The 24,899-nt window shown below is 36.3% G+C and overlaps 1 protein-coding gene across 8 annotated transcripts in view; it reads right to left on the bottom strand.

The window, feature by feature from the left end:
• BIRC6 (baculoviral IAP repeat containing 6) overlaps positions 1-24,899 on the bottom strand; it is a 181,105-nt gene that overhangs the window by 51,428 nt on the left and 104,778 nt on the right. For 6 of the 8 annotated variants that reach the window (XM_071806174.1, XM_071806171.1, XM_071806173.1 and 3 more), the window contains exons 56-65: positions 24,340-24,483; positions 22,457-22,586; positions 19,507-19,638; positions 17,030-17,197; positions 15,320-15,493; positions 11,616-11,824; positions 9,158-9,458; positions 6,627-6,844; positions 4,822-4,986; positions 2,672-2,840 (exon numbers count right to left, since the gene is read on the bottom strand). In XM_071806174.1, coding sequence (XP_071662275.1) covers positions 2,672-2,840; positions 4,822-4,986; positions 6,627-6,844; positions 9,158-9,458; positions 11,616-11,824; positions 15,320-15,493; positions 17,030-17,197; positions 19,507-19,638; positions 22,457-22,586; positions 24,340-24,483 — 1,810 coding nt within the window. The remainder of the gene's footprint in view (positions 1-2,671; positions 2,841-4,821; positions 4,987-6,626; positions 6,845-9,157; positions 9,459-11,615; positions 11,825-15,319; positions 15,494-17,029; positions 17,198-19,506; positions 19,639-22,456; positions 22,587-24,339; positions 24,484-24,899) is intronic. The other 2 variants (XM_065835494.2, XM_065835492.2) reach the window with 1 other exon arrangement.

A 24,899-nucleotide genomic window follows, 5' to 3' on the forward strand; every position in this document is an offset into this window, starting at 1 on the left:
AACTGCTGTTTTCTGTCAGCATTATACTGGGCACAGCTTGAATCTGCTGGGGTGCCAGAGCCCGGGAACACTCTATTAGCATTCCGTATGCAGTGTCCTAATTTCTTATTCCAGCACGGTACAGGAAGAAAACAGTTACCTGCCTCTTCCACATGAAAGTGCGTTTTGAGAGCAGAAGGCACACTGCTCTGAAAACTAGAAGACCAAGTACATGAGTGTTACTAATAACGCTGTTCCCTTTCCTGCTCCCCTGAGCAGGTGTTCAGCCCTACTGAAGGAGGACATTTTTCAGTCTTATGAGCATTGTACCAGAGCTTAACACTGCTCCAGAGCTCTTCAACTGCTGTCCCGCTTGTGACAGCCAGGCTCCCTGTCAGCCATGTCTCCTGACACTGTTGATGACACCGAGAGCCCCAGCATCACCTCCAACTCAGACTCACTAGTGTCAGAATTACCTGCCTGCTTTTGAACTGCATTGGAATGATGCCTGGCTATCACTAAGACAAACTATTTTCAGGGACTCCTTTCAAATTAAATGCATCTGACTCAAATATTCAGGAAGATATTGTTTCCAGAACTCATGCCTTCTTGTACATTTCCTTCTCATACCGATAGATCCTATTACATCTTAAAAGACAAGCTTGACCGATATAAGCCCACAAAGCTCTTTTTTTAATCCAGAAGAACATTGTTAATTATAACTTTTTATATAGAATTTTGAACAAATGCCACAGGAAACATTCAAGACTATAGCTTGGATTGATGTATTAAGCATAACAAAGCTGCTGCATTAAGAGCTACAGATCCATTTATGAAAAAAGCAGGAACTATCTGCTTTGTTCACTCTTCACTAATTTTTATTTCACAAGCACAACAGATGAACGTGCCCTGCCAACACAACAGTAGTCCAGCAGTGGAAAACATACCTAAAACGAACATTTCCCACTGACACTTTGCCTTTTCTCCGTACTTCAGGAAAACAAATGGTCTCTGAAAGCCCAACTAGTCTGAACTTCTCACCACCAGCCACATATTTGATATCTTCTATCAGTATCTGACTGTTCTTCCCCAGTTAAAGGTGACTTAAATAGACAGATTTTTCTATTGAAAACAGCAAAAAGCAATTTCAACAGCTGTGATTCATCTATAACCCAGAAACAACAGCTTCATCCTTCAGATAACACAGCATTTTTGCCAGGTCTTTCAGCGACTTCTCCTTTCTACCTCAACAAAGAAGAAATTACGAGTATCTGTTAGAAAGATTCTTTGTTGTTTTGCTTTATCATTTACTTTATTCTTTCACATTAGATTTTTATTGGCAATAACGAGTCTGGTCTATAGACTACAGAGTTCATTTTCTTCACTGTAGTATGTGCAAAATAGAACCAACAAATTAATTGCAAAATTAGGAAGAGGTGTCAAACTGTGGACTGGCAAGTGAAACATCTTCATATTTTTATTTTTCCTATATGGCTCCAGCAGGCTTTTTGAACTACTTCCATTCCATCATACAGGAATATGTAATGCTGTAGTTACTAGAGATTAGAAAAGCCACGTTCTTGTTTTAGTGCTAAGTAGCTTAGTAACTAGTTAAGTCACAGATGATTTCTCTTTTACCCCAGAGAAGCTACAACATTATTTCAAGAAATTCACATCACCACACCCTAAAAGTGGCATTCAGAAGTACTACAGTAATGTGACAAGATGTTTAGCAGTGAATCCAAAAATAGGGCAAGCAAAATAAGGCTCCAAAACCAAATTATTCACATTTTGAACAACTCCTCCTGCTATTTAGGGATTAAATCCATCCTTACAAAACAAAGAAACAAAAATTCAACTTAAGGCTAAGGCAATATTTACAAACTTCAGGCACCATTATCTAAAGAAAAACGCTTATTGATATCTTCATACAAAAGCCTGTCATCTTGAGAGACTGAACACAAATCACAAACCCAGTCTGCTGGGTTTTCCATTAGTTCCGTACAGACGTGCTTAACTTACACTGCTTGATGCTACCTTGAAGAACTGAAATAGTTTTCACAGCAACATACTGGATGAAATTACCAAAATGTCTTTGTTTTATGATTACAAGTAGAAATGTGACGACAACATATAACTAATTTGTTTTTCCTTTAAAAAAAAACCACAACAATTTCATTGTTCCCATATATTTGAAATATTTTACAGTTTTGATGAGGCTTATTTTTGTATTTCCTAAATAAAGCAGAAAAAGCTTTGATCAAAGAGAATTGCCCTAGTGCATGCAACATTTAGCAGCTTTCGTGCATATACAGGCTCAATTTTCTCACAAAATTAACCTTTTTCTTCACAGTCTTGTATAAAGTACTCTCTCTCACCATGTATCTTCTACAGAACATCTAAAAGATAAACTTTTCAGATAGAAATACTATTTTCCTGTTAATTTCAACAGTTTAAGAATTAAATCTCAAATTTTAAAAAGACATTAAAACAAGGAAGTTCAAACTCTTTCATCAAACGAGTATTTCAATGAACACCATAATTTTGTTTCCTAAGGCTTAAGTGAATGTTCTGTTAGTACAATTCTAAATTGGCAAACGTACTGAAACTATCCAGAACTGCCTACTGTTTCTGTACAAACTTATTTGACAGAAGTAAGCTGAGTTTAATTTAGGAGACAATGGCACATTACCTGAATCGTTGCGGAGGTATGATGACATAGCTGGGATGAGGCAAGATTGACTAAGTAGCTCCAGGAGAACAGATGGAAGAGCGCTGCTGTTCTGTCCCCTCCCCTCATGGCTAGTTTGGGTCTCTCCATTTGACGTACTCCCTGCAGGATTTATGTAACTGGCAAGAACCTGGAATACACAAAAATATTTAATCAAACCTGATTTATTTTAGGCAAAAGAACTTTGACTTTCCTTCCTTAAGGAAGACACCATAACACATCACCAGCTATTTTGCTAATTCAGTACACGTATTTACTTCAGGAGTCCTAAAGATCTCTGAGAAGAAATTCTATACAGTTATTAGACTATGATTCCAACTTTAGCTAATGCTAAAATTAAATAGCTATTATAATTCTGAACGACTTTAAGAGATCAAGTAAAATGAATTTTGACAAAAGCGCTGGAGTTACTCAAAGCAGGAGTTTGCCTGCTCACACCACCAAGATGCTGCTGATCCATCCCATTCACTTCAGAACATCCACTAGCAACAAAAGATTTTTTTTTTTTAACTGCAAATGTTTTAAAAATACTTGTAATTTCCTTTAGGATGAGACTTCAGGGTTTACAGATGAAACACCGACTTACGGTGAGCATGAGACTTACTTGGAACAACTGCTTGGGAGCACGGCTCGAGCAGCCTGCCTTCCCCTCAGGACAGCGGGGGAGTCACCTCACGGCGGCCCGCCTGCTCCTCCCAAGGGAGCTCCTGCTGAGTTCACAGGCCCCTACTATGCTTTGTAGATGTAAGAGCTAATGCACTTCCATGGTTCTGATCTGTGCAGTTGTACTCTCAAATTAAGTAACATTGAGGCTTGAAAGGCTGTATTGTTTGAAGTTTCAGGGTCTCCATTTTAGCCTCTTCTCCTGCCTTTCATCCTCCCTCTTTGCTCTAACCCCATTAGCGCTGGCATTTTGGTGCAGCATCTTATCAGCACTTTGCAGAACAGAACTTTTCTAAACAAGCTTTCTAGAGAAAGGACCAGACAAAGTCTGCTGTACAACTGACTGACATCTTCAGCAAATTGCTGAAGGGTTTTCTACTTCTTCCTGCAATTGCTGATTGCCCAAAGCAAATGCCTCCTTAGCTCATGACTTAAACAGCTACCGCTAAACTTCTGCATGACATAATAGAGAGCACTGTCTAGAAGCTTCACCAAGAGTAATTTGGGTGATTTTCCTCTTTCTTGCTTAGGAAAACTGTTCTGCATTTTGTTTTGCTTTTGCAAGGGCCATGATGCTTGTGCCTTGAAAGCTACACTGACTGGAATAACTGATTACACCAAAATGATAACTTTATCAGTCGGGGGATGGGCATTTTCAGAATTTCATCTCCTTCATGCTCTATCCCAGCAGAGAGGTTAGCTAATGAATTTGAGCTGACAGTTCCGTGAATGAAATTTTTCATGACTAGATAGAACCTCATTTTCCCTACAATGACCTAAAATAACAGGGGTTGGTCACATTTCAGAGCAGAGTGAAAAGCCTAATTATGCAGGATTTTCTTCTCCTTAGCATGAGGCATTTGGAAGGCAGAGTTTTACTAAGATCTGGATGTTTACTGGTAATTTACTATTGTCATTTAATTGAGCTACTCATGATTTTATAGTATTGCTGAATGAGATTTTCTTATATTAGCATAACACATTAATGGACACCAGTAACAACTATAGGCATTTCCTTAAAGCAGGGCAGAAGTATGTGAGAAATGAACATGAAAGATTATTTGGCACACAAAACGTCTATTCCTGCATCCTCCTCCTTTAACGGACAGTTTTTACTTTTGACTGAATGCAATTATGTCCACAGAGATGTATGACAGCTCCAGGGAAATATGCTGGAATGCTTCTTGGTTCATTGTCTATTCAGAACTGTCACACAGGCTTATCCACTCACGCCTTCTTTATGCAACAGCCCACTGTTGTTTGAAAACAGCCTCACTCCAAATACGATCTATACCATTTTTCATGTATACAGGCAGTTGCAAACAAAATTTTTCCCAAAATACCATAATTACTGAGCTATATGACTGAAAAAATACAAGTTCAATTTTTATTATCCAGGTTCTAACGTTTCAAGTGCTTATCATTAATGACATTTCATTATTACGCACCTGTAGGAGGCAGGTCACATGCTCTTCTTCTAGCCTTTGCTTAGTCAGAGCTTGTTCAACATCCCATCCTGAAGCTGTGGAGCCTGTGCCAAAACCAGTACCCTTAGCCCAGTACAACTGCTGTTCTTCTGTTGACGCAGTGTTGTGTGTACTTGACACCTGTGGCTAAATTAAAAAACAAAACAAAAAAACCCCACCACAATAATTGCATTTTTTTTTCCATCTTATGAACCAATTCTTTAGAAAGCCTTTGTTCTGCAAGAAAAGGTAATCACATTTTACTAACTTTATTAAGTTATCACTGGGATTCAGGGGAATCCAAAGCTTTAGATAGAAAAGACTGCCACATCCGTGGAGCTCCAGTACAGGTCAGTGCTAAATTGTTGCAAGTGATTCTTCTCTAAACTCATCTTTGTTCTCTTTTAAGATACTGTCACTGCTTAAATGATTCAAGGTATTAAAATGCTACTTAATCCATATCACACTAAACATCACAGCTCTGTAACTATCGCTGTTTAACAGCCAGTCAGGTTTAATAGCATTATTAGATGAAGTGAATAGGAGTAGAAACGTCATCAATGTTAAGATGCTCAAGCATGTGCTGATTTTGAATAAATGCTCCATACTGACAGTAGCCTGGAATCACCATTTAGCTTTTGCATTGGGAATGTAATGCATCTTGGTGATGAAATAGCTGTGTGGTTATTCTCATGTAGACATTACTCATGAACATGCTCTGCCATTGACACTCAAGAGGACTGTCAGAAACACTGAGTTAAAGCACTTAAAGGAAAGCCTGGCCCCAGAAACACAAGCCTCAGTGCCGGCCCAATGGATCTCTAGTTTCGAGTTATCACCTATCACCTGTTCGGTATGAATTAGGAGAAAGCAAGCTGCTTAAGGGGTCACAGTAGAACTGACGCAGAGGTAAGAATTAAAGGTTGCCCTTTCCCTCCAAAAGTGCAATAATGTTAACGTATTAATGTATTAGCAGCCTGATAGCCCATTAGGAGCAGAATATCTCAGCTTCCCCTTAAATTTGACTAGCCATTAAAATGAATTATTCTCATGCACAGCTTCATGTCTTCCTTGCTCAAGCCCTCATCAGTATCAGAGCTGCTAAAATATGGACAGTCCTATATTTTGCATCGTCTTAGCCATATTTAGCCACCAGGAAATTTTTCATGCAAGCCTCTGCCACAAAGATGCTAAAAAGGTGAATCATCAATTTATTTTAAATATTTTTATAGAGAAGTGGTATGTCTGTAATTTTGGAGATTCACTCAGGATCTTCAATGCTGTGGAAAGCTTTTGTCTTTGGATCTCATTTCCCTATCAGTAAAAAGTGGATTAAAAAAAATCACTGCATTAATTCATTAATTTTCACAACTCATTTACGTTTGTGAAGCATTTAAGAGGAAATAATTTGCAGCCAGCAGAGTTTACATGATGAATGCTAAATAAGGTGACGAGGTCATGCTATCTAATGAGGTTTAAAGAACCACCATCCAATGAGCATTATGCCTCTCATGCACTGAATAAGGAGGTCCTGTGAAAGAAACTGATTACACCTCAACGCATCAGGACAAGCCATCTTTGTTGGTTAAATTTCATGACTACTATGTTTATTTGCAGCATGCATGGAAAATTACTTAATCAAGTACTTTCTATTTTTTTTTTTTTCTCTTCATTCAAACAGCAACTCTGTAGAAATGAGATCATAATTAAAGCACAAAAATTATTTTCTTTTTTATACTGAAAACTCTGCTGCTTCTCAGTAGCAATTATTCTGCTGCTAAGCTTACCTCTGTCTGGTTGGGACTAGAGTTGGGCACTCTTGGTGCATGGTGGCTCAGAGCAGACAGACAAGCAAGGATGAGATGTACAGCCCCGATCTCCAGAGCCATCCGCCTCAGCAGCACCCCATCATCTGTAGTCAACGGTGTAGTGCTGAACAAACTACGCAACACGTGGAAGGGCAGAGTTGGAAGCACGTTAGCTGAAGGAGACTGAAGGATATGACCTAGATTGAAGAAGAAAAATATGAAACCCACATTTTCTTTCAACAGTTCAATACAGCCTGTTAATCTCTGCGATTGTTTATAAACAACACATACAGAAATATACTAAGGACTTAAGCATTTGCATATAGGAAGCTATCTGTATTAGGTTTTGCTTCAGAAAAAAAATTCAGCATGAGAAGAGTGTAGAAGAAAGAATGTTTATTTATTTCCTTTATGGGTTTTGGTTAAGAACCAGAATTATAAAATCTGATTTGCCATTTCCAGGGAGAAAACTGAATCTGTGAGTGATAGTGAGCATACTTCTGTATTTGACTACACTTCCGGTTATATTTCTGAATGATGAAAATGAAGGTGGTTCAGACTAATTTTTATTTTTTTAAACATTCCAACTACAGCAAGTTAAAAAATACACAAGCTAACAGCAGCTCAGCTGACAAGATGCTGTAGTTTATCATGGCGGAGAGATTTTTTTCATATTCATGTGCCCGAAGTGGGAATTAAGTCACTGACGCAATCCAAGCTGTGATGGTATTCACCTTAAATACACGGTGAAATACCAACATAATTTGAATTAGATGAGCTACATGTCTGAATTTTGTTGTAGAATTCTTTTATATTTTTAACACTTTTCCATTGCGAGAAAAAATTACTTATTTTAAAAGCCACATTTCAAATAATGGAGTGACCTATTAATGCAATGTACTTGGATTTAGGAAAGTGTCTCAATTTTTCTGGTATTTGACAATGCATTTCACATTCCTTCACAAATGCATATGTAAATAGAGATATTTGACAACTGAAAATACTGAAGATACTCGAAAATAGCCAACTCTGGTCAGAAGTTGCTCCTTATTTTAAAGATATATTGTTAGAGTTTATCAGCTCTATCATCAGGTCTAAACTGAAATACGCTACAAATATGTATGTCTATATTTGCATGTATATGTATCTGCATACACACACGAGTCAGTTCATATCTATCTGATTCTCTTTGTAAAGACAATAACTAGAAGGAAGCAAAAAGTCCTCTGTTTGGGATCTTCATAAACAAAAGTGAACACCTCTGGAAAAAAGTCCATCTGATAGACTTACAGAACTGCAGGTGTAGCCAAATGACAAGGAGATTAAAAAAAGAAAAGCTAAACATTCATGCATGATTTATTTTGGCAGACAACTGAATCCATGTTAACCTACAAGCCACAGATTTTTAAGTGCAGGTTGTCATAATATGCAAGAAAGTAGAGAGATTCTAGGTGTATGAAAAGATGCATTTCACAAAGAAAAGGGAAATATTAATGTTTCATATAGGGAACTAATGTGGACTACTGCTTACAACTGATCCCACAATCCATAAAGAGTTGAATTCAGATGTCTGGCTTAGGGAATAGATGAATTGACTGTTTAGACCAAACACAAAGGCTAAAAGGAAATACAATTCCTGTCAAAAATGCACTAGAGAAAGAAGAGTTATTTATCATGAGGAACAATGCTGGCACAATGACAAATAGGCACAAACTGGATATGAATAAATTTAGGCTGAAAATTAAAGCAGCCACTACCTATTAGGAAAATTATATTCTGGAACTGTATATCAATAGCAACAGAAAAACCAGCACTCTTTTCAAAGTCATAATGAAAGGAAACGTCTTAAAAGTACTAAAACATCTTTCACGTACATTCTTCAAGTTTTTCAAAACACTAAAAAATACCAATATTAGAGTTATATGGAGAATTCTATGTTTGGTTGTAAAGACACTGACTACAAATTGTCTCTCAGCTCATCTGTTCATTCATCAAAGAATGCCCCGTTTCTCCCTCTGAACTCAGAGAATTCAGGCAGAGCTCCTTCTCAGCTACTTTGATCACTATGATCTTTAGATCTTTCTCCCCTTTTCTAAAATACTATTATTCAACAGTTTATTGCACATCTGCTGTAGCTATGCTTCCGTGTATGCTATTCTGTATTTTGTTGTGGAATTATATGATGTTTGCTCAATTAGTTGAGCATTCCCAGCTACTCAGATCGTTCTGTCTGAGTGCACTGTCATCTTGATAACGTCTTTGTAAGTCTTGTCAGCAGTTGTTTTACAATTATTTTGACATCTAGACAAGAACACCTGAATACTTATGATTGTGACAAAACTTTGCCAAATAGAATTTAATATTTAGAGACAGAGTATCAAAAGATGCTAGCAACACAGTTCTGCACAAATCATTTCTAACCTCCTGCTAAAAGCATTACAGTGTAAATAAAGTTAAGTAAAATGATCTAGCCGTGTTCTACAAAGAAACATAATAATCGCAGCACATACTTCCTTCACCATCATCTGTAACTCCCAACACCAATCTCAACAGACACTGAGCATGTTTCCGTTCTTTTAGCAGCACCTCAGCATAGCCCGGGAGACGAAGAAATAAACCAAAGGCAGCCAAAGAATGCGCGGGAATGGGAGACATAGTCTGAACTGTTGACTTGATCGGTGGAGGTTCTGCAGCAATTGTTTCTGGTGCCTCATACACCAATTCCCCTGATTGTTCAATGGTAACCCATTCAAATTGATCACTGTCCTTCTGCTTTTCCTGGGTGGTTGATGTAACCACTGGCGTGCTCACCTTAACCAACAGAAACAACAAAAAAATTGGTGGTCATTCAGTTAATCACCTAGGCAGAAAGTTTATTAAACTTAGCATCTAGAGCACATACAGTCTTCATATAGGACACCATTAAAAAGTCACACGAACTACACTACCATTTACAGATATGGTGACCAGGCTAAATGACTAAAAAGGGCATATTTTTGCATTTTCAATACAGTTCTAGAAAGTCACGCCTATAAGAGAAAGCAACTGTGTTTTGCCAGCCTCAAATCCTCACTTAAAAATGTGTTGCCTAAAACCTAGAGGCATAGGAGACATAAGTTACACAGAAATATGTAATACAAATATTAGTTTATATATCAGACTGTTAAATAAGAAATGACCCTTTTATTCTTAACATTAAACAGTGTGAACTCAAGTGTTTAATTCTTAACAACATATCACAAAAAGGAGAACAATTGATATTAGTATCTTTCAAAACTAGGAAGAAATTTGGGTATCTTGGCAGTCTTGTAGCAACTTGTGCTCCTTTCAGGCTTTCGACTGATTTGGCAGGCTTTATTGGTATTATGCTCTAACACAAGAGTCTGCAGTGCTGTTCTATGAAGAGAGGACTATGCAGCCAGGTTATTATGATGGGAATCATACGCTCTGTTAAAATGAAGGTATGACATCTCAGTCCCTCTCATAATTAAACATCACAGAAATTTCAGGCTTTTATGCTATTCAGATGAACTCATGCAATCATATTTACAATTTGAGAATTTATCAGCCTGATCTAAATGGGAAAACATAATCTGAAAAGCCCTTGCAGAATTTATTCAGAATACCAAATTCCTAATTCAAAGTCAAAGCCATGTTTAGCTGCATTTATTTCAATCATGTACACATGAACAGAATCAGTAGTATCAGTGACTTAGAGAAATATAAAAGCAAAATTAAAGAATGAAGAGTCTGGAGAATTAATCAGTCTTCACTCTGAATCTTCTATTTGGTATTACTGTATTTTATTAAGGATCACAGAATTATTTTTCAGCATTTGAATCCAAACTTACATCAGAAGCTAAAAAATTGTGAAAAGAAAATAACTTTCCAAGACTATAGCAAAAGAAGCAAAAAAAGGGATAAAATTTGTCATGGTCCTAGGTTGCTTTTCATTTGTTGCAGAAATCCATGAATCAGTCTTCTTCAATACAGAGTAGACATTTTCCATCTTAGATTTAAAATACAGTAATTGCTTATGTGAACACATTTCCTTAACTTCTAAATTTTGAATTTTTGACTTCTAAAATATCTTCACAGAACTACTGACAAATGACTCATACTAATTATCTGATCTCAATACAGGGTTACTATTCCTGCTTATAGTTTTGCAGTCAGGGTACTGAACAACACTCTTAATTCATGTTTAACTTAATTTCAAAGCGAATAAATATTCACAGTCTTTCATATCAGAACTAAGAGCCAAAAATTTTTAAACCAAACAGAATTTGAATAATTGAAAGGTTATTTTTCCCTTTTTAATTAAGACTGTGTAGCTAGAACAGCAGCTAAAGGAGTAATTCCACACTAATGCTATTACAGAAACTTTGGCAGTGCTGACAGGCTTTTCAAGAGAAATTCTATGTCTAATTTAATAACTATAAAAATACATAAAAGATATTAATTATTATATAATTTTACTCTTTTATATATTATGTATTATTATAAAGATAACTAACAATATACAGTTGTTTATTATTTGTAATAATAAATCTAAAATAAAATTACATAATCTGCTTTAAGAATTTATGTCACTTAACCATTGAAAAAGCCTCTTGGGGTACATTTACATAAGCAGTTAAACTATAAGCAACTACGGCTTTATCGTTCATCAGAAACTTTATGTTACCGCATCCCCCAAGATATTTTATGAATTAACAGAAGTAAGGCAAGCAGCAACACTGAATTAATGCATTTGTTCCACAAGGATGTGGCTACCCAAGCAGCCATAGCATGTAGAGGGAAGTAGCATGTATAGCTGGACTGGGCTGTGGAGCTACACACTCGCCTATTTTAAAGCAGCTTCCTCACGTAATCGAGATGTCAAACTGAAACATAGAGAAATATGAGGAAAATATTGCCCTTAAACAAAACAAATGCAACACACTTAGCATGTTTTTCTACACTGACTTTTTCACTCACTTGCTGAATCACGTCAGGATAAAGCATAGGGAGTCTCTCTGCAATAAGGGCCAATCCACCCATTCCTGCAAAAACTTGCAGTGGAGACTGAATGGGACAGGTCTCAAGAAGCGATTCATCTAGAACTGCATCCATACACTCATCTCCAGGACTGATTGCTTCATCTTCAGGGCAAGGTCCCAGTAAATCTGCATGTTCTACAAAAACACAGGGATAAAATAAATTAATACATCATCATCATCACCGATGTTGTGTTTCTTTCTTCGTCCTCATTTAAGAGTACTTCAAAAGTAGCAGTTCCTTCTTAAGCAAAACTGAGTAAAAAACCTGAAATTAGTAAGTTCAAGAGTATCAAAACAAAATAAAAGTATTTGTGGTACCTTTTGTCAATGATGGCAGATCCATGTCATAACTTTGGATTACTTATACAGGCTTATATGTTAGTTATTAGAATTTTATGCTTAACTAGAATTTGATCTATGCCTTCAAATTTTTGTTAACTTTGGAAGTATGACATTTTCTAATACTGTTGTTCATCTAGGAGGTAAGAGTAGGTTTGTTACTCTCCGATAAAGAGTTTATAGCTGAAGGTAACCTTACTTAAATTAGTCTTGCTTTTTCTTCAAAAATGCTGAACACAATTTTTTTTTTTTTAGTTTCCCCTTCCCACCATTTAGTCCTATCACTCACCACACCTACCATTCTCACATCTCTTCTCGCTGAGAGGTATCAAAATGCCCCTCTGACAGAGCCATGAAATTTAATTATATTCTTCCCCATAAAAAAGATCAAGATGTCTATGTTTAACTTTCTACTAGCCTCCATCCTCCCAGTTTATGACTAAGCACTGTAACATCTTCTAGACAAAAAAATGATCACTGCATACAATGATACACACGAATTGTATATACAGAGCCCTACCACAATTCATTTGGCCAAAACTTAACCCTCTGCTCATTACCACAGGCAAACTTCACAGTGAATATTCAATTTATTTCATCTAAAGAATCTGTACTATAATGCAGTGGTCTTCAAAACCTTCACAGTACACCTCAAAAGGCAGCATAGATCAAATGGTCCCAGTACTGCTTCACTGTAAGCAGCCTGACATCCAGCTGAAAATCCATTATTAGACTTTAAAAGCTTGTATGTACACTTTATCATTTACTATATACTTGCACAAAGCAGCACAGCCAAGCATACTTCATGCAGCTACCAAAACAAACTCTTTTTTTTTAAGATTCAACCACACACACTTTATCTTTTCAAACCCTTTCTTCCTTAATTTGTAAGGGAATAGGAAACAGCAAGTCTCTCTCCATCCTAGTTCTCAATTTTTAAATGTTCAAGAAGCACAAGGTTACAAGGACATCATGGATATGTTGTGGCAGGAACACATCGCTGTGGAACAATGTGATCAAAGTATCTGATCTAATAAGCTCAAATCAGGGATTTGTAAGAGTATGTACAGCAATTCTCAATACAAACTGGTGGACTGTGAGAAATAGAAAAGATCGCATACTCTTCCAAAGAAAGATAATTCTTATGAGAAAAAGCTCAAACACAGCACCTACAGCACATACAGCTTTGATGTCTGTTGTTTGTCAGGATACAGACAGAAACACCTCTGCACCACAGAGGGTGAGTAAGGATGTCTGCAAACATGCTGGGCTCAGCAAGGGACCCGCTTCCACCAGACGCCTGGAGGATTCCACCATGCTGGGCTGAACACCACTTAGAGTTCCATTGCTTGCAATACATGAATTGATCAGACCATGAGAAAGGCTACATTTCTTTGATAAGGGAAATTGTAAAATAAAGATTTTTAAGGAAGACTAACCCCTCTATTTTACAATGTAAAAAGCTGTAAGCCTTCCGAAAAAAGGAAAACAAGAAAACAGACACACACAGTATTCAGAGTGCACAGAAAGATCTCTAAGGCCAAATGCTTCTCTGCAAAAGACACTTGAAAAATATGTTACCAGTGAACAAGGGTACAGACAGATCTTTTATTATGTGAATAAAATGCTGCTCCTTTCACATCTTAAATATTGTTGCAAGCAGTTACACCTAAGTAAGCTTCTCCAGTACTTGCTGTAGTTAATCTTCTTATTACCCAATTTAAACCACTTCAACTCACAGAATCACAGAATGTTAGGGATTGGAAGGGACCTCGAAAGATCATCCAGTCCAATCCCCCTGCCAGAGCAGGAACATCTAGATGAGGTTACACAGGAAGGCATCCAGGTGGGTTTTGAATATCTGCATGAATGCTCTGCAAGTTTTCAGTAAAGTCACACACTTCAGCTATGGAAAACTGCTGATCTCAAAGGCACACAGAAAAAATCAAAAATAAACGACACTTTTCCTCAACTATAGTAACAGTAAATGCAGCTGTAGAGACACCATGTGAAACTATAAAGTCTATCCACCACAGATAAAAAAAGAAATCTACTTTAAGTAGCAAGTAAGGAAATACTGATAAGTAAGAATGATTTCTTTAGATATCAAAAACTAGTAATGTAAAAGCAGTAACACCTTGGTAGCTGATGCGTGGCAATTGTGAGACATCTGAATGTAAATAATATTTTGCTGTATACCACCACAGATCAACAGATTTATAATGACAAAGCCAAATTTTCAAAAGTATAAGTCTCAAGTTAAAAAAAACCCCTTAAAACTCAAAGAGGACCTTCATGTTTTCACATGCAACTAGTAAACTAAAACTCCTCTTGCGAATTCAGAAAAATATTTATTATAGGCTTAGAATTAAAATAAACAGCAAACAAAAAATATTGTTTGAAAGAGAAAGGCCTCTCAATAGTGTGAGAGGTTTGTATATCCAGCTATTACTTCAGACCAGACAGCAAGACAATATCTTTTTCTTCAGTTCTTCTTTCTATTTATCTTTTCTAGGAGACTGATCAATCAAGTGAACAGGTTCTGCAACAAGTCCCTGTTTTAAAATAGCTGAATGATTAACTTCATAATTCCATGCTGTGTCAGCAGGTTGGTGATCAGCATATCACCTTAGCTTGATTTTAAGATCCCTTTCGTTTAACGAGCGACACCAAAATATTTCAAGACAAATTAATGGGATACAGCTTCTCTATCACCTTTCCCCAGCACCCTAAGTGGACAGCAAGCAATTAGAAAAACCCTTAGCAAGAAAGAGAGTGCATTAGAAAATGTTAAAAATAATGTTTTTAAGACCCAGTTACAAGACCTGCTTAGATGGGCTTGAGAATAATTCCCATTTTCAAAGCAGATTTAAGTGCTCAAGTTGCTGCAATGAAAAATTTCACAGGCTTCTGTAAGTCACGTGGTTTCAAACAGCTTCTGCATTACTTAATCTGCTCTGGTTATCAGCACAAACACTTAATACAGAAAACTGGTATACTTGTCGAGAAATAAAATATACGGTATCTATACAAACATATACAATACTACAACGAAGAAAGAAAAGTGAAACCAGAACAACCATATTGGTGCGTCTCATAGATACAACCTAAAGATAGGTAATGAATTTGTTCTTTATCATGAAGTTTAGCACTTGTCTCATAGAGAATAGCTTTGGAACATCATCAAAGAAAAGAAAGAAAACTGCTGTTCCTTACCAAGAAAATCGAAACCACTTTTGTCGAAAATAAAAGCATTTTAAAGGAGGACACAAAAAAAGTAAGAACACTCACCTTTTTCTGTGTGAAGACGTTTAAATGAGTCTGTTTTCGATAAGCTTGGATCTGAGATGACTTTGGAACCAAGCTTAACTGTCAAATCTATTGATCGGTATCCTTGAGGGAGTTTACGGTCATAGAGCAGAGTCAGAAGCTGGGCAAGTGTCATTTCAGCTGGTAGCGGTTGGCCTGAACAACAATGGCATCAAGTCAGCAGGGAAAATTATGACTGGGTTATTTTAACTTACGTGTCCAGGTGGTATTCATTATTTGTACCATGGATGCCAAGTAGACTAAATATTATCTGGCTCCAAACCAAGCCCTTAATTTTACAATTTGTTCTCTTGGGAAAAGGGGTCCCATCAGTTTGGAACCGACTATCAGACAGCTATGCCAACATTCCCTAAGGCAGCTCTGTGCCAAGAGCCGAGGCACTTGGCACACCTAACAAACGGCTAAGGCTGATTTGATGTGCATTTTAAGCAGGTACTGCCTGTCCCCTACTATTAAACCCTACCCCTGCATCACCCTTGAATTGTGGTGGCATAAAACTGTGTGACCATAAGGAAAAATGGCTGAAGTGGAAAAAAGTGGAAAACAAAGAGACCTGCAATTCCTTTTCAGTCCTAATCGTCCCAAGCACAGCTCACTGCTCCTGTCCTGTAACACAGCTCAGCAAGGAAAAATGAATGGCACCACCAGGAACACTTTTCTCAGCAGCAGCACAGACTTGAAATGCATGTGCAGTACAGCCGAAACTGATTACTCAAATCAAGATTTTGGGCACTCTGTTGTTTACAAAGAATATGTTCTTGCCTGACCTTAAAAGTAATTCTAAAGGTAGAAACTTTTTTCCCCTGGTAACAAGCAGACTTACATCTAAAGTAAAATGTTTTAGAGCTGGACCACATAATACACTTAGCACGTCTGTTTCATCTTGATTGTACTTAATCAAATAACGCAAGTTCTAGGAAGGTCTGTAGTAGCAACTTGTTTTTTCAGTGGAAGATGGTGTCTTAAGAAATGAAAAATTAGAAATGTCTTGCCATCATGCAGGCAAAGAAGTTTTCTGTTCTTTTTTTCATCACTGACTCTGCTTTCCATTTTTTTTTTTTTTTTTCCTAACAACAGGTTGTTGCACTTGTGATCAACCACAGCGCAACTACAGAAGGGTCTATACTACCATTAGTAGACATTCAGCCTTTACCAGCTAGATACTGAAACAGGCACTGTGTTTTGATCCCCTTTCCAAAACAGTAGCTTTAACTGTATCAATTTTACATATTTTAATCCAGGCACATGATCCCTCTAATAACTGCCAGAGGATAACCTCAAAGTCAATAATTCTGTAGTAAGTTCCAAATTTAGTTTTTTACTGGGTGAAAATTATTTTTATGAGACAATTACCACTTATTAGCTGGTTCCTTGCTTTTATACTATAGAACAGATAAGAAGCTCTTCTACATAATATTGAAGCATTTCATCCATGTTCCTGTCCTTTATCTCTGACCTAAGGTTAAGAATTCCAGTCACACCAATCTCTATTTTTGTCAAGTCACCATGATATTATAATGCTCCACTTCCAGTTGAAAGCTGTTACAAAGCCAGAAGGGTTCTCAATAGAAAGATAAAAATGTCTATTAGCATTATATCTACTTTCTGATGACATATCAGCCACTGAAAAAGACAATAATTCTGGAGTTTAAAAACAGCTATTAAAGTTACCTGGTAGAAGTTTATGGTATAGATGAAAGACTGGAACACTAATGGTCTTGCTGGAAGATTCTCCTCCTGAGGAAGAGGTACCTACTTTATCTGCCATCACTCTTCCTCGCCTTGATGGTGGACGTGGAGGGGTAGATGAAACAGCTCTTTTTGACTGAGATTTCAAACCTAGTACACAAGTAAAAAATTCAGTCATTCTGGTATTTAGTAACTTCAGCTAGCCAAGATGCAATGTACTCAAGACCTTCAAGAGCAGCAAAAAAAGCCAAACTTTTCAGCACTGGCAGATTAAATTTCAGAATAGCACTCATGTATAAAATATATTTGGATGTAATCCTGGAATTTTTATGGTCACAATGCTGAGCATCCTCCTGAGTCTCAAACATAAACCAAACTGTAACTGTACTGCATCATATAATCCCTTAAAAAAAATAATCAGAAACTATTCTGATTCTGCTCTTAAACTTAGTCAGAGAGCCTGTCTAGCCCTATGGTAAAACTTTTTGGGTTCTTTTTTCAATTGGAAGCAAGAAAGGCAAAAATTTCTAAACTGAGAGATATTTCAGCAATAGACAGATAACAAGCACTTGTCTGGCGTACAAAGATGACTTCAGCTGCAGTACTGACAATAGCACATGTGATGAAAGTTGTCTTTAAACATGCTCTTAAAGTTGCCTAGGTCAAAACCTCTGAAGTAAATACTAAATGAAAATTAAAAGGCAGAATATGTACATAAAAAGCTTACTGAGCTTACACAGCATGACTGCTGTATTTTGGGACAGCTTAAGTTGCCTCAAGGCACAGTGAAACTATACGACTATCACGTACCCTTCTGTGCAGGTGACGGACCAAGTAAAAAAAGCCAGCAGGTCCATAAACAAAGACTCATACAACCACTGCCTTGTAATAAGCCCAGAGCAGATGGAAACCTAACACCACCCACACCTGAAACGCTATAATACACTCTGGTTTCAGCTGATCAGTAGGAGTTCCTATAATACACAACACATTCTTCAATAATTGCAGTATACAAAACTAGCTTGTCTCAGGAAAATCAGACATCAAGTACCATCTCTGTTAATTTTACCAATAGGGAACAAGTTAAACACTGGCTGCATGAGGCTCTGAGGATACTAACAACAATCCATCAGAAAAAATAAAAAGACAAAAGAAGAAAAGATTTCACAAACAGGTAGCAAAAACAAATGAATTAAGTTTACGTTCAAACTGGTTTACTTAACTGGGAAAAATACAAACTAAAAGAAGGAAAAACTGAAGTCTGCTTCTTTCTAAATAGGGAATGGGTTATATCAAGCAGTATGATCTAAGATGCAACTGGAAGGAGATGTGGCTGATTATATGATGCCATATCTTCAAGCTTGGTATATTATTTTTTTTTTACCAGATTCTTTATGCATGTTTTAACTGTTCATTTAGGCTTATTAATATTTTAGATCTCACCACACGTTTACCCTGTTGAAGTGGCATCTACTGCAAATATCTTTCCAGATAAAGATGCTGTAATGAACTATTAGCTGTGTTGCTGACCCATGAAAATGCTGCCTTTTTCAATACTTAAGTTTAGAGTTATATTTACATCTAAAAACCTGAAATAAAAAGCTTAAGAAATATTGGTGCCAGAAGTCAAAAGAAATCAGCACCTCTTCTTCATGCTTCATGAAGTGTAAATGAAATTGAGGTAGTTCAATGAAGACAGAAAGCTAGACAGCAAAAGGGTAGTTTGAAGTTCATTAATCTCCCTCACACACAGCAGAACTTCAAAACAAAAGACTAATGGTCACTACAGTCATCATCTGGACTGTAATCTTGTGCCAGTGCAAAATTACTATGTTCAATCTACAACTTCCATAGCAGTTTTGGAGCAGGGTTTACACAAATTATTGCAGGAGGATCTTCACATTAGTTTTTAGAAAGAAAACCCTGTATGTGTGGTTTCCAAGTGGACTAACATGGCTTTATAACATCTTCATCTGACAGTTTTTAGCAGAGTTCTATCAGTTGTTATGGATTCTTTGTTGTTGTACATGGATTCTTTTATTTCTAAAGCATATTGTGGGAGTGGGTGCTCAAACTGATGCACCAGACACTACAAAAAGGTAGGGGCAGTAATACCCATACCATAGTAATAGTAAACAAATACTAATGTATTGCCATATAATCCAAGCTCTGGGTTTTTCTCTACAAAATCCTATAAACTGCACTAGCAACAGCTTCTACAACATACCCCTGATACACACATGTAGTTACAAATCTGCCTAAGTATATAATCCGCTAGAGGTAGCGGATGTATAATACAAGGAACCAACCTTTGCTGCCTAACAGCCTGTAAGACTAATTAGGCACTAACATTTTTCTAAACATCATTAGTAATAAAAAGAATTGTTGGTAGATATGATTCCCCACACTCCTTTGATGTCAGAAAGATGCATTTTTCAGAGGTGGAAGAAAAAACATACCAGAAGCGACAACAACACTATAATTGTCTTGAAATCCATTTTCTGCTTTAACTTTTTCTTTCTCTTCATAGTTCTTTTTTTCTTTATCTTCCTTCTGTTCATTAATTAGCTTAGCTGTTATACTGGGTGTATCTAAACGGGGGAAAAAAAAAAGGAAAGAAAGGCATTTCAAGATATCAAGTTGATTTTGTTGCAGCTTCTAGGCTGTTAACAAGGCTATTCTCAACTATTTTAGTGGCTTAGAGTTTCATCCCAGGCAGCAAGAGTCTTGTAAATATCTGCGAGTTAAGGTATTATGATAATCCTGGTCCCTTCTTCCCCCAAAAGTCTGTCTTCTGACAGTTTAAAACTGTCTGTCTATCTATCTAATTGGACTGGGTGTTGGCTTTTAAAAAAATTATTATTATTAAACTTCAGAGTTGCTCTGCTTTGGTCCCATGGACGGAATGCCCATTTATTGCTAAAGAATTTAAAGTTCATTTATGAAATTAAGACTAAGGTGAATGAAATACAAAACAAGTGGTACTCATCCTAGACTAACCTATCTGCAGTGATAATGCACATTTTCTTCCCATGGTGAAGGGATATGAGTAGCAGACTTAGCAATGATTTTATATCTGTGTTGTGTGTCCTCCCCATCCCCTGCCCCTTTTTAATAGGGCTAGGAAAAAATGTGTGAAATAAACATAGTTATTGTGATTTATTTTTACAGAAAACATGACATGATCAATTTGAGACATTAACAGTGTAGTTGAGAAAAAAGAAGTTAAGCAAAGGGACAGCCTCTGACACAGGATCTTCACAAATTCTATTGCTGCAGTGCCAGCAGCATTTTCTTTTCCACGCCCAGTCCAGCCCTTCTCTCCCCCTGGCACCCAAAACACAGTTTGCTCCTCACACATTCAGATCTTCTTTACTATGTCCTAACCATGGACTTAATGGAATGATATACAAGTATTGCAAAGTTTTAAATACAGAGAAATCACATCAGATGAGGGAAGGAAAAGATAAAAGATGAGGGAGGGAAACATAAAAGAACCTGAACTTTTCCACAATTAATTCTTCCAATTTTAAATGAAAGTTAAGCTGAGGAATAACAATTCCGGAGTGAACCCCAAAGTTACGATGCCCTACAAAGTCAGCATTTGATACATTTCAATTATAGGCATTATAGCCCATCACATCATCCCATTCCCCTCCCCAGTTCCTATTAGCACTGGCTATCCAGTTGACCACAACAGACCGGTAAGGCAGCTACTCAGTACAGTTTATGTCACTGCTCAACAACTGATCCCTTCCTCATTTGCACTGACCATCCCACCCATTGCAGCAATTCTGACCATAATCTGCACCAGGATCTAAAGTCCTTGGGCAGATTCCACACGATCATGTGAATACAGGATTTTATCAGAAACAGTAAATAATTCCCTCATAAATAAGCTTAAAGCATTTTTTCAGAATTTTATCAGAAATAGTAAAATATTCCTTCACAAATACACTTCAAGCATTTTTCTAGGCTTCACTATTTTTTAATTACAATCCCAAAACGCATCTTGTTCTGTCTAGTATTCTGCCAAATACCATTATAGTACTTCTACCACCTTGTTAGGGAACATATTTATTGTTCTAATGAATGTGATAATAATTTCAATGTAAAGATTTTCAGCAAATACAAAAAAGTAACAGCTCCTCTAACTCAATGAAGATCTCCTTCAGAAATTACACAAACAAATATATCTGCATATAGGAACATACAAACCTAGTTGGATATGTGTGCAGCTAAGTGGACACACTTCAGTGCACATCTTCGAAATCATTATTGCTGTGATGATCTTTGACTTTTCTTTGCTATTACTGAGAATCAGAAGTCTTAAGAGCAAAGAGAAAGTGCTGGGTTCACCCTCCCTGCTGCCTTTTTTTTTTTTTTTTGAGTTAAATATGCTTAAAACTGATTTTTGATGTAAGACGACCTAACAAATTTTGCACTATTTCTTTCTTGAGGAGAATTGACTTGTATCTTGCCTGGTTTTACCTAGAGAGCTCTGCCATGAACCTGACACCTTTAGTATGAATTCTACTCTTTAGTTACATTTTAAAAAGATCACTAACCATAATCTTTAACATATAGTTCTATTTTCTAAAGTATTAAATAAAATTTCAAGTTCAAGGTGGGATTCATTTTAAGGTCAGGACATCTATCATTCGGGTGTTAAAATTCATATTATGGGCTGTGGAGGCCTGGTCAAAGTCCTCTACAGGGGTTAATCTTTCCATGTATATTCAAGTAGTGTAACTGGAAGTACTGAACTTTAAAAACCTAACAAATATATTAATGCCTCAACATTATCCTCTTGTACATAATTTTAAAATTAATCTCTAAAAGTAAGTTCTGGTTTTAAATCTCTATTCAGTAAGCAAACTCAAAAGTTTATACAAGACACAAATGCATAACCACAGATACTAGATGGAGCCTTCATTAATGTCATGATTTCATCTTGAGATAAACTTTTAAAAGTTCCAGGATATTTAACTGACACAATTTGGGAATATTTAAGTGACTGGATGAAAATAGGGTGTTTTAAAGACAGATATTTGCAGCATCATTTGTGTGGTCTTGCAAATATCCCGTGAGAGATATGAGAACACATTGATACTAAAAAGCAAACACAAAATCCCAAAACAACCAACCAACCAAAAAGAAACAAAACCCGTACCTGCCCCACCTGAGTTTTATACACGGAAAGAACTGCATTTGACCAGTAAAAGAGAATTTTACATGGAAGGTATATGCAAAAACTTAAAACTTAAACCACTCTTTCATATTTGACAATTATTAGTGAACACTGCAAATATGTATATTAGACATTCTTTGTTTATGTAGGCCATTTTGTTTGTTTGTTTTTTAAAACTGCATCTTAAAAAAATTAAACATGAACTATTGCAAACTTGCCTGAAACACGATCAAGCACCTCTGCTAGAGTTGTTGAGACAGGCAAGTGAAGAGTACGAAATTTGTGTCCAGCTCCATACATTGGATGTTGAATTACATGACTAGTAGCATTAATTCTACCTTTGTACAGCTGAAAGGAAAAAAAAGTCAACATTTAACATGCCTATAACATTCAGGAATAATTTAAAACACTAAGTTCTTATAAACTCGCCCCAGCAAAATAAAGTGTACTTTTTGTGTGCTAAAAAAGAAAACTGATATATCCTTCAACTTTGGACGCATACAGTAAAAATGCATCAGTTTAGGACAGGTTTTACTTTTTAACTCCAAAGAATTTGCTTCAAAATCCCACTTTTTTTCCAAGATGAGAAACTATAATGTCATATTTGTTTTAAAAAATCCAATCATTTTATATAGTTCTATATGACAGAAAATTTGAGTGTCTGAGAATTGCAATTATTTATGAAATTAAAACAATTCTGAAATTCATTAAGAAAAACCACTATACTTGCTCTGACTTGAAGATGGAGTTTGTTTTAGATTTAATATCTACTTTTTGTTATTATGACACATAACTAAGTCACTAGAAGTTAAAACATTTCAAATATGTTAACATATTTCAGTCCAGGTTATGTTCACATGTTGTATCACTCTTTGCTTGCACTGAATTTTAGACTTTTCAACAATGAGAGTGCCACTGGTCCCCCTTCTCCTCTCATCAGGAGACCTGCTAACTAATATTCACGTGCACAACCGATTTATTGTGCAGTATTATAAAAAAAATTAATACTTGATGACAATAAAAATCTAGCTTATAAAATACAGTTTAGTTAAGAAATAAAAACGGGGATCCAATCTCTGAAAGGTTATGTTGTTGGATATACTAGAAGTATATGCTGCACATTCACATTATTTTGAAGGTGTCTTTTTCAGTGTTAGAGGAGGATCATAATCTCCTCAGTAATAACAGACAGACTGTTTCCTGGCATTTTTAACAGAAGAAACTGAATTAACTTGAAAACTTCTATTCAAGATATTCTTTCTGCTTTTACATACCTAGTAGCATTCTGTAAATATCTGTTCTATGTAAAACAAATTATTAGATAATTGATGTTACTTTCACATTACCAATGGTCGTGTTAACAATTAATCTCAGCCAGGTTAAAATGAAACATTTAAATGTTTGTGCTAAAACTGCATTTGTTCCTCCTGTTCTTTTTTTATACTAACTTATCTGGTCTCCCTGTCATATATCTCCTGTAGTACCTTCCTTCAGAGATGTACTAAGAACAGCAGCAATCAAAGCAGAAAAGAATTTTTCCTTAGATGGGAGTGTCAGATCTTTTAGTAACTTCTGTTTTTCCTATGTTTCTTTATTCACAGCCTTCAATCGAGAGCATAGCACTTCAGTCATTAATCATAAATCTGTGCTCTGGTAAAGTCTAAAATCATACATCTGCTTTAGAAATTAATTCAAGAATTTATCCATGGTGTTTTGGCTAATGGCTGAGAGATCTCTGCTAATTTTGAAGCATCACAACTCTGACTGTTCCTCAATGAAACTGATAATGAAGAACTGTTGGAAGGTCTAGAACTTGTATCTATATTGCTGCTAATGTGTAAGGATACTGCTAACAAGTGTGCCATAAGATAAATTTCAGTTGTCAATTCTTTCACAAGCAGCATATTTTCAACAACATGGCTTTATCTTAAAACAGTGCCTTCAATTTTGTTGTAAAATGCTGAGTTACAATTCTCCGACACATTCCTTTCCAAAATTCTGCAACGTGTACAGTAGGAAAAGCTGCTGAAGTTTCAAAGTTGAAAATGCTCTGATTATTAATTTATTCCATGTTCACCATACAAATATGAAAAATTCTTACTGGACATGGGGACTGAAGAAACAAAGTAACTTTCTCATCCTCCAGCATCAGCTGCAAAAAAAGTCTCCTAATAAATCCTGAAATATTTCCAGAGGTTGGGAGGTTCCCACGCTGAGGAGAGGACTGGAACAATTCACAAAGAACCTGGGAATGCAAGATGACATCAGATTTAAAATATATCTATATTTAGGTCTCTAAAATATAGCTCTATACAGCCATAATAGGCAGTGCTTAAGATCTACCTTCCAGTTATCATCTAAACCAGATCGGGAACTAGTACAGCTGGAGAAAATACCAGCAGCAAGTAAGGGTTGTTTTTTTTTAATTAATAAGTTCAAAACACTGACTATGGCATCAAAGTAATTGTAAACATGTAGACTACTCAAAAAGGTAAAAAAACTGAAGACAAGAGTATTTAGAAAAACAGCTTTCAAATTCCTAAGGCAAAAATTTCCCACCGCATAATGTAGTATTACTACTGGCCATTAACAGAGAACTGTACTGATTTTTTTACTCAATTCTTACTCAATTGTCATTCTTAATGTTGAAAAAATCTTTCC

Source organism: Patagioenas fasciata, chromosome 3 (assembly GCF_037038585.1).
Source record: "Patagioenas fasciata isolate bPatFas1 chromosome 3, bPatFas1.hap1, whole genome shotgun sequence".
NCBI classification, from domain to species: Eukaryota; Metazoa; Chordata; class Aves; order Columbiformes; family Columbidae; genus Patagioenas; species Patagioenas fasciata.